The 15,335-nt window shown below is 50.6% G+C and overlaps 1 protein-coding gene across 2 annotated transcripts in view; it reads left to right on the top strand.

The window, feature by feature from the left end:
- LOC119957252 (collagen alpha-1(XI) chain-like) overlaps positions 1-15,335 on the top strand; it is a 282,576-nt gene that overhangs the window by 58,153 nt on the left and 209,088 nt on the right. For both annotated transcript variants that reach the window (XM_038785099.1, XM_038785098.1), the window contains exons 2-4: positions 9,814-9,981; positions 11,332-11,545; positions 14,053-14,215. In XM_038785099.1, coding sequence (XP_038641027.1) covers positions 9,814-9,981; positions 11,332-11,545; positions 14,053-14,215 — 545 coding nt within the window. The remainder of the gene's footprint in view (positions 1-9,813; positions 9,982-11,331; positions 11,546-14,052; positions 14,216-15,335) is intronic.

Here is a 15,335-nt window from a genome sequence, read left to right as displayed (position 1 = left end):
TGTTTGTCTGGGAGATGTGTGCTTGTCTGGGAGATGTGTGCTTGTCTGGGAGATGTGTGCTTGTCTGGGAGATGTGTGCTTGTCTGGGAGATGTGCGTCTTGTCTGGGAGATGTGTGCGTGTCTGGGAGATGTGCGTCTTGTCCGGGAGATGTGTGCTTGTCCGGGAGATGTGTGTTTGTCTGGGAGATGTGTGCTTGTCTGGGAGATGTCTGCTTGTCTGGGAGATGTCTGCTTGTCTGGGAGATGTGCATCTTGTCTGGGAGATGTGCGTCTTGTCTGGGAGATGTGTGCTTGTCTGGGAGATGTGTGTTTGTCTGGGAGATGTGTGCTTGTCTGGGAGATGTGCGTCTTGTCTGGGAGATGTGTGTTTGTCTGGGAGATGTGTGCTTGTCTGGGAGATGTGCGTCTTGTCTGGGAGATGTGTGCTTGTCTGGGAGATGTGCGTCTTGTCTGGGAGATGTGTGCTTGTCTGGGAGATGTGCGTCTTGTCTGGGAGATGTGCGTCTTGTCTGGGAGATGTGCGCTTGTCTGGGAGATGTGCGGCTTGTCTGGGAGATGTGTGCTTGTCTGGGAGATGTGTGCTTGTCTGGGAGATGTGTGTTTGTCTGGGAGATGTGTGCTTGTCTGGGAGATGTGCGCTTGTCTGGGAGATGTGTGCTTGTCTGGGAGATGTGCGCTTGTCTGGGAGATGTGCGGCTTGTCTGGGAGATGTGTGCTTGTCTGGGAGATGTGTGCTTGTCTGGGAGATGTGTGCTTGTCTGGGAGATGTGTGTTTGTCTGGGAGATGTGTGCTTGTCTGGGAGATGTGTGCTTGTCTGGGAGATGTGTGCTTGTCTGGGAGATGTGTGCGTGTCTGGGAGATGTGTGCTTGTCTGGGAGATGTGTGCTTGTCTGGGAGATGTGTGCGTGTCTGGGAGATGTGTGTTTGTCTGGGAGATGTGTGCGTGTCTGGGAGATGTGTGCTTGTCTGGGAGATGTGTGCGTGTCTGGGAGATGTGCGTCTTGTCCGGGAGATGTGTGCTTGTCCGGGAGATGTGTGTTTGTCTGGGAGATGTGTGCTTGTCTGGGAGATGTCTGCTTGTCTGGGAGATGTCTGCTTGTCTGGGAGATGTGCATCTTGTCTGGGAGATGTGCGTCTTGTCTGGGAGATGTGTGCTTGTCTGGGAGATGTGTGTTTGTCTGGGAGATGTGTGCTTGTCTGGGAGATGTGTGCTTGTCTGGGAGATGTGTGCTTGTCTGGGAGATGTGTGCTTGTCTGGGAGATGTGCGTCTTGTCTGGGAGATGTGTGTTTGTCTGGGAGATGTGTGCTTGTCTGGGAGATGTGCGTCTTGTCTGGGAGATGTGTGCTTGTCTGGGAGATGTGCGTCTTGTCTGGGAGATGTGTGCTTGTCTGGGAGATGTGCGTCTTGTCTGGGAGATGTGCGTCTTGTCTGGGAGATGTGTGCTTGTCTGGGAGATGTGTGCTTGTCTGGGAGATGTGTGCTTGTCTGGGAGATGTGTGCTTGTCTGGGAGATGTGTGCTTGTCTGGGAGATGTGTGCTTGTCTGGGAGATGTGTGCTTGTCTGGGAGATGTGTGCTTGTCTGGGAGATGTGTGTTTGTCTGGGAGATGTGTGCTTGTCTGGGAGATGTGTGCGTGTCTGGGAGATGTGCGTCTTGTCCGGGAGATGTGTGCTTGTCCGGGAGATGTGTGTTTGTCTGGGAGATGTGTGCTTGTCTGGGAGATGTGTGCTTGTCTGGGAGATGTGTGCTTGTCCGGGAGATGTGTGTTTGTCTGGGAGATGTGTGCTTGTCTGGGAGATGTGTGCTTGTCTGGGAGATGTGTGTTTGTCTGGGAGATGTGTGCTTGTCCGGGAGATGTGTGTTTGTCTGGGAGATGCGTGCGTGTCTGGGAGATGTGTGCTTGTCTGGGAGATGTGTGCTTGTCTGGGAGATGTCTGCTTGTCTGGGAGATGTGCGTCTTGTCTGGGAGATGTCTGCTTGTCTGGGAGATGTGCATCTTGTCTGGGAGATGTGCGTCTTGTCTGGGAGATGTGTGCTTGTCTGGGAGATGTGTGTTTGTCTGGGAGATGTGTGCTTGTCTGGGAGATGTGCGTCTTGTCTGGGAGATGTGCGTCTTGTCTGGGAGATGTGTGCTTGTCTGGGAGATGTGTGCTTGTCTGGGAGATGTGCGTCTTGTCTGGGAGATGTGTGTTTGTCTGGGAGATGTGTGCTTGTCTGGGAGATGTGCGTCTTGTCTGGGAGATGTGCGTCTTGTCTGGGAGATGTGTGCTTGTCTGGGAGATGTGTGCTTGTCTGGGAGATGTGCGTCTTGTCTGGGAGATGTGCGTCTTGTCTGGGAGATGTGTGCTTGTCTGGGAGATGTGTGCTTGTCTGGGAGATGTGTGCTTGTCTGGGAGATGTGTGTTTGTCTGGGAGATGTGTGCGTGTCTGGGAGATGTGTGCTTGTCTGGGAGATGTGTGCGTGTCTGGGAGATGTGTGTTTGTCTGGGAGATGTGTGCGTGTCTGGGAGATGTGTGCTTGTCTGGGAGATGTGTGCGTGTCTGGGAGATGTGCGTCTTGTCCGGGAGATGTGTGCTTGTCCGGGAGATGTGTGTTTGTCTGGGAGATGTGTGCTTGTCTGGGAGATGTCTGCTTGTCTGGGAGATGTCTGCTTGTCTGGGAGATGTGCATCTTGTCTGGGAGATGTGCGTCTTGTCTGGGAGATGTGTGCTTGTCTGGGAGATGTGTGTTTGTCTGGGAGATGTGTGCTTGTCTGGGAGATGTGCGTCTTGTCTGGGAGATGTGTGTTTGTCTGGGAGATGTGTGCTTGTCTGGGAGATGTGCGTCTTGTCTGGGAGATGTGTGCTTGTCAGGGAGATGTGCGTCTTGTCTGGGAGATGTGTGCTTGTCTGGGAGATGTGCGTCTTGTCTGGGAGATGTGCGTCTTGTCTGGGAGATGTGCGCTTGTCTGGGAGATGTGCGGCTTGTCTGGGAGATGTGTGCTTGTCTGGGAGATGTGTGCTTGTCTGGGAGATGTGTGTTTGTCTGGGAGATGTGTGCTTGTCTGGGAGATGTGCGCTTGTCTGGGAGATGTGTGCTTGTCTGGGAGATGTGCGCTTGTCTGGGAGATGTGCGGCTTGTCTGGGAGATGTGTGCTTGTCTGGGAGATGTGTGCTTGTCTGGGAGATGTGTGCTTGTCTGGGAGATGTGTGTTTGTCTGGGAGATGTGTGCTTGTCTGGGAGATGTGTGCTTGTCTGGGAGATGTGTGCGTGTCTGGGAGATGTGTGCTTGTCTGGGAGATGTGTGCTTGTCTGGGAGATGTGTGCGTGTCTGGGAGATGTGTGTTTGTCTGGGAGATGTGTGCGTGTCTGGGAGATGTGTGCTTGTCTGGGAGATGTGTGCGTGTCTGGGAGATGTGCGTCTTGTCCGGGAGATGTGTGCTTGTCCGGGAGATGTGTGTTTGTCTGGGAGATGTGTGCTTGTCTGGGAGATGTCTGCTTGTCTGGGAGATGTCTGCTTGTCTGGGAGATGTGCATCTTGTCTGGGAGATGTGCGTCTTGTCTGGGAGATGTGTGCTTGTCTGGGAGATGTGTGTTTGTCTGGGAGATGTGTGCTTGTCTGGGAGATGTGTGCTTGTCTGGGAGATGTGTGCTTGTCTGGGAGATGTGTGCTTGTCTGGGAGATGTGCGTCTTGTCTGGGAGATGTGTGCGTGTCTGGGAGATGTGCGTCTTGTCCGGGAGATGTGTGCTTGTCCGGGAGATGTGTGTTTGTCTGGGAGATGTGTGCTTGTCTGGGAGATGTCTGCTTGTCTGGGAGATGTCTGCTTGTCTGGGAGATGTGCATCTTGTCTGGGAGATGTGCGTCTTGTCTGGGAGATGTGTGCTTGTCTGGGAGATGTGTGTTTGTCTGGGAGATGTGTGCTTGTCTGGGAGATGTGCGTCTTGTCTGGGAGATGTGTGTTTGTCTGGGAGATGTGTGCTTGTCTGGGAGATGTGCGTCTTGTCTGGGAGATGTGTGCTTGTCTGGGAGATGTGCGTCTTGTCTGGGAGATGTGTGCTTGTCTGGGAGATGTGCGTCTTGTCTGGGAGATGTGCGTCTTGTCTGGGAGATGTGCGCTTGTCTGGGAGATGTGCGGCTTGTCTGGGAGATGTGTGCTTGTCTGGGAGATGTGTGCTTGTCTGGGAGATGTGTGTTTGTCTGGGAGATGTGTGCTTGTCTGGGAGATGTGCGCTTGTCTGGGAGATGTGTGCTTGTCTGGGAGATGTGCGCTTGTCTGGGAGATGTGCGGCTTGTCTGGGAGATGTGTGCTTGTCTGGGAGATGTGTGCTTGTCTGGGAGATGTGTGCTTGTCTGGGAGATGTGTGTTTGTCTGGGAGATGTGTGCTTGTCTGGGAGATGTGTGCTTGTCTGGGAGATGTGTGCTTGTCTGGGAGATGTGTGCGTGTCTGGGAGATGTGTGCTTGTCTGGGAGATGTGTGCTTGTCTGGGAGATGTGTGCGTGTCTGGGAGATGTGTGCTTGTCTGGGAGATGTGTGCGTGTCTGGGAGATGTGTGCTTGTCTGGGAGATGTGTGCGTGTCTGGGAGATGTGCGTCTTGTCCGGGAGATGTGTGCTTGTCCGGGAGATGTGTGTTTGTCTGGGAGATGTGTGCTTGTCTGGGAGATGTCTGCTTGTCTGGGAGATGTCTGCTTGTCTGGGAGATGTGCATCTTGTCTGGGAGATGTGCGTCTTGTCTGGGAGATGTGTGCTTGTCTGGGAGATGTGTGTTTGTCTGGGAGATGTGTGCTTGTCTGGGAGATGTGTGCTTGTCTGGGAGATGTGTGCTTGTCTGGGAGATGTGTGCTTGTCTGGGAGATGTGCGTCTTGTCTGGGAGATGTGTGTTTGTCTGGGAGATGTGTGCTTGTCTGGGAGATGTGCGTCTTGTCTGGGAGATGTGTGCTTGTCTGGGAGATGTGCGTCTTGTCTGGGAGATGTGTGCTTGTCTGGGAGATGTGCGTCTTGTCTGGGAGATGTGCGTCTTGTCTGGGAGATGTGTGCTTGTCTGGGAGATGTGTGCTTGTCTGGGAGATGTGTGCTTGTCTGGGAGATGTGTGCTTGTCTGGGAGATGTGTGCTTGTCTGGGAGATGTGTGCTTGTCTGGGAGATGTGTGCTTGTCTGGGAGATGTGTGCTTGTCTGGGAGATGTGTGCTTGTCTGGGAGATGTGCATCTTGTCCGGGAGATGTGCATCTTGTCTGGGAGATGTGTGTTTGTCTGGGAGATGTGTGCTTGTCCGGGAGATGTACAGCAGGCCTAGAAATGCTTCCAAGACGGCAAGAGAGTTTGAGGAATAGTCGCTCTCGGGTCAAGTGTAGTTTTGGTTTGGCCACAAGCGGAGAAAAGTGTCGAGAACTGTGCTGGCGGTGAGTGTGGTCTCTGCGACAATGGAATCAATTGTTAAAGGGGGAAATCTCAAACCCATTGTAAAGGGAGAATCCAGCAAAATAAATTGTAAAGTAAACTTTGGGTCATCCCAAACTGTCTCGCATGCCAAGGAAATATTTGATTTCGATTGTTTCAGTCGCCTTTGTACAGGAGTTAGATTCTGCTTCGATTCGGAATCAGTCCAAATCCTGATTTAATAAAAGAACGTTACTTGAATTACAGCAGAAAGGCTGGGTGTGATTCATGGCTGTCCCAACAGTAAAAACAAATAGTTACTTCCTGAATAAAGCAATATGAATTATCCTGCTCTCTGCTCTGGATAGCTGGGACTATTGAATCTTACAGACACACAATCCAGATGTATTCTTGTCGATTGGAACATGCAGCAGAGATTTATAAGCGTGAACCAGCAGTCAGGACATTTATTTGCAGTGATATCTTGGCAGATGAAGAGTAAAACGAGCCCGAACAAGGGAATACTGCAGATAAAAGCAAATTGCAGCGGATGCTGGAATCTGGGGCGAAGTTCCCCGACCCCCCGCAGGGTCGGAGAATCGCCCGGGGCCGCCGAAAATCCCGGCCCCGCCGTGGCAGAAATTCTCCGCCACCCGGAAATTGGCGGGGGCGGGAAACACCACCCGCCGATCGGCGAGCCCCCCGCGGCGATTCTCCGGCCCGCGGTGGGCCGAAGTCCCGCCGCTGGGAGGTCTCTCCCGCCGCCGTGGTTTGAACCACCTCTGGTGGCGGCGGGATCGGCGGGATCGGCGGGATCGGCGGTGCGAGCGGGTCCCCGGGGTCCTGGGGGGGGGGGGCGCGGGGCGATCGGACCCCGGGGGGTGGCCCCACGGTGGCCAGGCCCGCGATCGGTGCCCACCAATCGGTGGGCGGGTCAGTGCTGTGGGGGCACTCTTTCCCTTCCGCCGCCACCATGGTGGAGGCGGAAGGGAATCCCCCAGCGCGCATGCGCCGGTGGTGTCGTCAGCGGCAGCTAATGCACCGGCGCATGCGCGAACCGGCAAAGGCCTTTCGGCCAGCCCCAGCACCGGGCGGCGGGCGTCCAAGGCCGCTGGAGCCGGTTTGGGCGCCAGTCGGTGTGGTGCCAACCGCTCCGGCACGGGCCTAGCCCCCCAATGTGAGGGCTTGGCCCCTTGGGGAGGCCCGATGCCGGAGTGGTTGGCGCTACGCCGGGACCCCCCGCCCTGCCGGGTAGGGGAGACTCCCGCCCCTGAAACAAAAGAGAAAATGCTGGAAAATCTCATCGTGTCTGGCAGCATCTGAGAGACCATGAGAGAAAAGAGCTAATGTTCGAGTCCAGATGACTCTGTCAAAGCTATGATACGGAGAAAATGGGAAATATTTATACTGTGGAGTGAGAATGAAAGATGAGTCATAGCCACAGAAACCCAGGGAAACGGGGTGCTAATGGCCACAGATACCAAGGGGAAAAGAGTGTTAATGGCATTCCCATTAATGCAGATGCTGGGAATCGGAAATAAAAACAGGATATGCTGGAAACAATCAGTGGGTTTGGCAACATCTGTGGAGAGGGAATCCTGTGCGCTCTGTGTAACGTTTTCTGGCACACCTTTTATATTCTGGATGTAAAGGTACTCAAAGAAAGAGCCAGACGCTCAAATGTTGGAAAAACCTATAGGCGGAGACATGAAGACAAAAACATCCAGGATTGACATTGGTCGATGATAGCTGTTAATATATGATGGAGGAACAATACAGCGGCTTGACTTTTACCTTCAGCAAGTTTATTCTACATCCAACTCGGCACAGATACAAACTCCACATGGTTTCCTGCAATTACACTCTTTTGGATGTGGAGCCAATAACCATGATCTGTCTTTAATCATAGATCATAGAATTTACAGAGCAGAAGGGGGCCATTCGGCCCCTCGAGTCTGCACCAGCCCTTGGAAAGAGCACCCTATTTAACCCCACATCTCCACCCTATCCCCGTAACCCAGTAACCCCACCGAATCTTTTGGACACTAAGGGGACAATCCACCTAACCTGTACATCTTTGGACTGTGAGAGGAAACCGGAGCACCAGGAGGAAACCCGCGCAGACATGGGGAGAACGTGCAAACTCCACACAGTCACCCGGGGCCGGAATCGAACCCAGGACCCTGGCATTGTGAGGCAGCCGTGCTAATCACTGTACCACCATCTTCGAAAGAGCACTCTATACAGCAATTAGCTTAATAATGGAATTGGCAAAGCACCAATATGCTGACAACTTTCAAAAGGTCAGTGATTTTTGGAGTAAGGTAGATGGAGTTCATCAATTTTAATAAAGAATGAATAAAAAGTCGGGTTCATTTCATTAGAAATAGAATTTGAAAATACCTGGACTACTCTGCAAGTCAGATAGCATCTGTGCACATCTCTTAATTCTTCTAGAACATAGAACAGTACAGCACAGAACAGGCCCTTCGGCCCTCGATGTTGTGCCGAGCAATGATCACCCTACTCAAACCCACGTATCCACCCTATACCCGTAACCCAACAACTCCCCCCCCCCCCCCTTAACCTTACTGTTAGGACACTACGGGCAATTTAGCATGGCCAATCCACCTAACCCGCACATCTTTGGACTGTGGGAGGAAACCGGAGCACCCGGAGGAAACCCACGCACACACGGGGAGGACGTGCAGACTCCGCACAGACAGTGACCCAGCCGGGAATCGAACCTGGGACCCTGGAGCTGTGAAGCATTTGTGCTAACCACCATGCTACCGTGCTGCCTGTATCTGTTGTACCTTTTCAAGGATATTGAACCTTTGGTATCTTCGTGCATAGAATTTTTATTTAAATTCGTTCATGGGACATGGATGCCGCAGGCTCTGCCATTATTTATTGCCCATCTCTAATTGCCCTTGAGGGGGCAGTTAAGAGTCAACCACATTGCTGTGGGCCTGAAGTCACATGTAGGCCAGGCCGGGTAAGGACGGCGGATTTCCTTCCCTAAAGGACATTAGTAACCAGATAGATTTGTACCCGAGGTCCCTGGTGCTGTGAGGCAGCAGTGCTAACCACTGAGCCACTCGTCTTGCTTCCCCTGACGTGCGTCTGTGTTGGTCAGATGAATGAAATACCAGGACTGATACATTCCGGAAAACAAAGATTTGTGCTATAAGTTCTATTTAACTTTACCTGTTGTCTATTAGCAGTGGCCTTGCCTCTGAGTGGGGAGGCTGTGAGCTGCCAATTATGATAATCTGCTTTTTCTGTATGTTAAGGATGTATAATTGATTGTCATATTTTATCATTTTTATATTTACAGTAATACTATTAAAACCTAGATTAAAATGCATGTCTTCCAGAGCTGTGATTAAAAGTGAGGTAATCAGTGATTTTTGCAAATAGTGAGCTAATATAATGTAACACTTGGAACCTGGCTAACCAAATCAAGGCATATTTTAGAACAAGAGACAAAAGAATGCCGTGTGCTTTGAGTGCAGCTGGTGTCACTATTGGAAGGGGCCAGGTCTGTCTGGACAAAGGAGTTTTTTTCCAGGGCTCTAAGCTGAGCAGAAGGTTTTCAGCTTCGTCCTAAAAAAAGGCTTCTCTCTCCAAGGACTCTGCACCAAGACAAGCAAGTAAAACCTGGTTGTTAGCTTTATACACAAGTGGCATTTGAAATGTATGGGTTGTTTAATGGAAATGTGGAGGTAAGTTTCAGGAAGCAAGTTAAGATGTTGTACCTGTTAGCTGTAAAACTATTTCTTTCTTGCTAATTCTGTCTTCAAATTAAAGTTTGTTTTAATAGAAATGCTGTTTACTGGTCAGTGTTATCAGTCCTGTGGGCCAATCACATTCCCTCACAGTTTCACCAAATGCAAATAGTTGGGTTGTGGTCCGGATCCATAACAATTCCGTCGGGAAAACTGGTGATAATTCCCTTGCTCTTTTATTTTTGAAATAGTGTTGTGGTATTATTGGACATCAGACTGGGAGTGCAGATGAGGGTCCCTATTTAACATTGCAACTTGGACAGTGCAGCCCTCCCTCAGTACTCCACTGGAAATGTCAGCCTAGATTTGTTTGTGCTGATGTCAAAGGTGATACCGCCGAGATGCTGGGGGCGGGTTTGGGTGGCTGGGTGGGGGAAATGATTAGAATCGAACGGGATTCAAGACTGTTATCGAAAGCGATCTTGAGCAATTTTCTAACCTTGGGGGTAAAGCAGAATCCTGGTGGTTGCGAACCCTTCGCATTTAAATCGCGTGTTGCGAACTTTCAGAGAACCTGGGTCTTTTTCTTCCCGCCCTGTTGTCTTTCGACCGGAAATGTCTTTAGAAAGTAGCTGGTGACCTTGCCATGTGACTGGGTAAGTGGAAATCCATTTGGAATGGCCGATTCTCATAAATGTGACCTTTTGGCTCTTTCAGAGGATCCAGTTGACATCCTCCAGATACTGAAGCTCCAGGACACCATGGATGGTGTTGTGACAGTTGCAGGACTTTGCACACAACGTAAAGGCACTGAAGACCCAGACCTTGCACTCCGGATAGAAAATAAAACGCATTTTAGTGCTCTCACAACACAGTTATTCCCAGGTATGTTTATGTGGAGAATTGGGAGTAGAGTCCATGGTGGTGGGGGTGGGGGGGGGGGGGGGGGGGGGGGGGGGTACGGACTTCACACCAGCGTTAAAAGCTAACTGCTTGGTCAAAATTGCCTGGGATGCATTGACATAAACCTTCAGCCAAGCCACTAGATGGAGCAGCGAGGCGCTGTGAGGGAACCTGGGATATTATCCTGGTCGGATTGTACTCGTTGAATCATAGAGCACAGGAAGAGGTCAACTTTGTTAACATCAAGAGAGCCAGTGGGTGAGGCGGTCTTTGGCCCGTCTTCGATTTATTCACCACGTGAAACATTACAAGCGTACACCTCCTAACCCAACCCCATCATAGTGTCAGTAAGTGTCTCTTGATGTAGGCTCAAGTAGAGCTCTAATCAGTTGCCTCCACCTGCACATAATTAAACCCGATTAATATGTAATTAACAATTTTACATGTGCTCGCATGTTGGTAATAGTTCTAATTCCCTGCTTTTTCCCCCCCATAAACTTTTCCTTTTATATCCCAGCATATCAATTCTTTATCCAGTTCCCTTTTGACAGTTGGTATAGGAACTGCTTCCAACTTTCAGATCATAACATTTTGGTGTGTTTACAGAGTTGTTTTCCAAACCACCCCCCCCTCCCACCGTTGATTATTTTACCAATTGTCTTAAATCTGAGTCCTCGAGTCACCAACTCTCTCCAGTGGAAACACATTTCTTCCTGTACACTCTAACAAAACACGCCGTGAATTTGAACACCTCTATTATATCTCCCTGAGCCTTCACTGCTCTAAAGGAGAACAAACCAAGCTTCGCAGTTTCTCCACGTAACAAGTCAGGTGCAGGTGTAGGCCATTTGGCCCTCGGGCCTTCTCCATCGATCGATTGAAAACTTGGCTGACCTGATTGTAGCCTCCACCGGACTTGACTCCCTCGTGGAATGAAAATCTGAGACTCGACCCTTGAATACGCCCGACGATCCAGCCTCCACACCTCTTTGCAGCAGGGAATCCCAAAAAGCGGAACGCCCCTCCGAGAGAGAAGACATTCCTCCTCGCCTCCACAAATTAGAGAGCCAGATAATGAGTGAAACTTTATCAAAAGTTTTGGCATTTTCTCGAGATATCAACAGCTCCGACCATGGCGTCCTGACTCTGCAAAGTTAGATTAGGGGAGGGAGAGAGAGCGATGGGGAAGAATGATTTAGTGCATTGAATAGACTAGGCCGGCGCATGTCCGCGATGTAGAAGATGGAGAAGCCCTGTCCCTTCAGATATTGAAATGGGGCTGTATTTCGTTGTCGAATATATTGTTAAATCTTTCCTCTTTTCAAACTGTAGATGGAAATTTTCCAGAGAATTTCTCCATCCTAACCACATTGAAGGCCAAGAAAATGTCTCAGTTCTTCCTGCTGTCCATCTACAATAACCAAGGGATACAACAGCTTGGGGTGGAGATCGGACGATCTCCCGTCTTCCTCTATGAGGATCAAACAGGCAAACCAACCCCCGAGGATTACCCCATCTTCAAAAAGATTAACCTATCTGATGGCAAGTAAGTGCGACGCCGTTACCTCCTCCCTCACGATCTGCCCTTTGGTCACGCGGAAACAGTCAATTCAGCGACGGGATGTGGGCGTCGCTGGTTAGTCCAGCATTTATTGCCCATCCTTAGTTCCCCTTCAGAAGGTGGTGGTGAGTTGCCTTCTTGAGGTTTAGGTACACCCAATGTGCTGTTAGGGAGGGTTTCCTCCAATAAAGCTTTGCGTGAGTCATCGGCCCTGTCGATTAGATTTGACAATGGTTTGTCTAAACCCCCCAACTCCCCCGGCCATAAGCCTTGACTCTCCTGTAGATCAAAAATCCTTCTCACTCCACCTTGAATAATTTCTGTACGATCCAGCCTTCCTGGGGAAGGAAGGGAGTTCCACACCCATGCCTCTTTGGGAGAAAAGGTTTCTCCTCATCTCTGTCCTCAAAGGGAGTTTTCTTATTTTTAAACAATGCCCTTTAATTTTTGACTTCCCCACAAGAGGAAACAGCCCCCAGGTATCCACCCTACCAAAGTCCCCTCAGGATCTTGTATGTTCCATCGCCTCTCATCCCAAAGGAGCTCGACAGCAGGGTTACCAAGCCAAACCTGACACAACGGGCCAGGCAAAGACACATTTGGTCAAAAGCTTGGTCACAGGGGGAGGTTGGAGAGGTGGGGGGAGTTTTCTGTCACTACGCTGCAAGAGGACAGGCGACGAGAGCAAAGCTCCAGGTCATTCTGTTCCCTTCAACTGAGGTATGAGGCGACTTTGATTGTAGCTGACACAGTAGGTTGTCCGACAGTCGCATTTTCCATGCACCTTGGCAGCAGCGCAGTTGAGAGGATTGTAGTGAAATCTAACGGTGGGATGTTCCATTTCCACCCACTCTCCCTGTGGACTGAGGCACACTCAGCAGAACATGGAGACATTTTGGGATAGATGAAAGCAAAATACCGCAGATACCGGAAATAGAACCATTGAGAAATTATAGTGCAGGAAGAATCCACTCAGCCCATCATGTCTGTGCTGAGCACAAATGTTTTAAAAAGTATCCCCGTTTTCCTGCAGGTTCCAGCACCTCAGATACTGATCCCGATACTTTTCGAATAAGTTGAGCATTTTGGCCTCAACCACCAACTTCAGGGGGAAAAGGTTCCCCCTCATGTCCTCTCTAATCCTTCCAGAATCTATGCCCCTGGGACGTGGCTCCTCAGCTGGGGTGAAATAAGCCTTTCCTGTCTACCCTGTCTCAAATCACTACAGTGCAGAAGGAGGCCATTTGGGCCTTCGAGCGATCCTAGCACCCTACCTCGGCCCATGCCCACACCCTATCCCCGCAACCCAGTAATACCACCTAACCCAAGGACACTAAGGGGCAAGTAGCACGGCCAATCCACCTAACCCGCACATCTTTGGACTGTGGGAGGGAACCGGAGCACCCGGAGGAAACCCACGCAAACACGGGGCAGAACGTGCAGGCTCCGCACAGACAGTGACCTGAGGCCGGAATCGAACCCGGGTCCCTGGCGCTGTGAGGCAGCAGTGTTGACCACTGTGCCACTGCACCTAGCTTAAGTTGCTGGGAAATGGGTGGGAATGGGGTTGGCTGGAGTGAATATATTGAGTGAAGTGCTGGCAGTTAAAAAGGATTGTCTCTGACGATGGTAGTAGTGGAGTGAGTAAAACATCAGTAACATACCTTTCCCTCACTCGTGTCACTTTAAGACGCCCTCCTCAGTCAACCCCTTCACCCAAACTTTGGTCACTTTTTCTGATGTTTCATGATGTGCGTTTGTTTTGACTGTGAACTCTCCTATGAAGCCCCTTGGGACATTTTACAATGTTATGGCTGCTATATAAATGCAAGCAGTTGTGGCGAAGTGCGCGAACTGAGCAAAGTATCGCTGCTCGTCACAGAATTGTCACGGTGCAGAAGGAGGCCGTTCGACCCATCTGCGCCAGCTCTCCAGACGAGCATCGTGACTTCGTGCCCATTCCCCTGCCCTGCACATTGTTTCCATTCAAATAATCATCTGACGCCCTCTCGAATGCCCCGCTTGAACCTGCCTTCCAGGCCCAGCACCCCACTGCCCAACCACTCGCTGTGTGAAAAAGGTTTCCCTCACGTCGTATCTGCTTCTTTTGCAAATCACTTCAAACCTCTGCCCTTTCGTTGATCCCGTGATGAGCGGGAACAGTTTCTCCCCATCCACTCTGTCAAGCACCCCCCCCCCCCCCTCATGATTTTGGACATTTCTATCAAATCTCCTCTCAGCCTTCTCCTCTGCAAGGAGAACGGTACCAACCTCAAATCCTCGTAACTGAAGTTATGTTTATAGGGGGTCAGCACTGGCATTTGAATCTGCACAATATTGGCTCCAAAACCCCTTCAATTTCAATGTGGTCGATGATCCCCGTGCCGACAATGCGGAGGAATCCGATGGCAGGACTGACCCGACGGCAGGATTGACTGACTGTACGTCTTTACTGAGGGGGCCGCTCAGCGCCTGCTGGTTGTGTTTTGCAGGTGGCACAGGCTGGCGCTCAGTGTTGAAGGGAACAATGTGACGATGATTGTCGACTGCAACAAACCGATGACTGAACATTTGGCTCGAAGTGACAACCCGGTGGTCAGCACAAACGGAATCACGGTCGTTGGCACTCGGATATTGGATGAGGAGGTGTTTGAGGTCAGTGAGAAAGTCTGTCAGTCAACGCAGTCCAGGGTGTCTAAGCTTCTGGGTTGCTGTAAAGGAGACAAGAGTTCTGCTTCTCCACAAACCACCTTTACTTATTAGATCCAATGCCCCGCACAAATCCCCCACCAACACATATTGCCACCTATAACCCCTTTATATATCTGTGACTTCCACTGGATAATTAGTATTTAGTTGGAAGGTCTATTAACCCATTCCTAACCAGCACGGTAGCATTGTAGATAGCACAATCGCTTCACAGCTCCAGGGTCCCAGGTTCAATTCCGGCTTGGGTCACTGTCTGTGCGGAGTCTGCACATCCTCCCCGTGTGTGCGTGGGTTTCCTCCGGGTGCTCCAGTTTCCTCCCACAGTCCAAAGATGTGCAGGTTAGGTGGATTGGCCATGATAAATTGCCCTTCGTGTCCAAAATTGCCCATAGTGTTGGGTGGGTTACTGGGTTATTGGGATAGGGTGGAGGTGTTGACCTTGGGTAGGGTGCTCTTTCCAAGAGCCGGTGCAGACTCGATGGGCCGAATGGCCTCCTTCTGCACTGTAAATTCTATGATCTATGATCCTTTCTGCCTCCTTCGATGCCCATCTCTGGCTCCTCCCCATTGATCAGTTTCTAAAGATACTGGCCAGAGCTGAACTGCTTCGGAATGAGAAGGAAAGGCCCCACGCACTAAACACATTATGTTGTTCTGGCCTCTGATTTACTAATCTCGTCTAGGCCTGTGGTGTAAGTACTTTAAATTACCCTGCCTCTGGTTCTGAGGGGGAAATATCTGCCGTGGTTTCCTGATCACTGTGTTTTGGATAAATTGAGCGAGTGGGCAAATGAATGGCAGGTGCAATATAACTTGAATAAATGTCAGTTTTTCCATTTTGGTTGCAAAAACGGGAAGGCGGATTATTATCTGAATGGCCATAAATTAGGAGAGGGGAATGTTCAACGAGACCTGGGTGTCCTCGTACACCAGTCGCTGAAGGTAAGCATGCAGGTGCAGCAGGTGAGAAAGAAGGCTAATGGTATATTGGCCTTCATGCGAGAGGATTCACGTATGGAGCAGGGATATCTTGCTGCAATTGTACAGGGCCTTCGTGAGGTTACAC

This window comes from Scyliorhinus canicula, chromosome 25 (genome assembly GCF_902713615.1).
Source record: "Scyliorhinus canicula chromosome 25, sScyCan1.1, whole genome shotgun sequence".
Classification (NCBI taxonomy): domain Eukaryota; kingdom Metazoa; phylum Chordata; class Chondrichthyes; order Carcharhiniformes; family Scyliorhinidae; genus Scyliorhinus; species Scyliorhinus canicula.
Note: the sequence above shows the minus strand (reverse complement) of the source record. Positions and strands in the feature narration are given on the sequence as shown.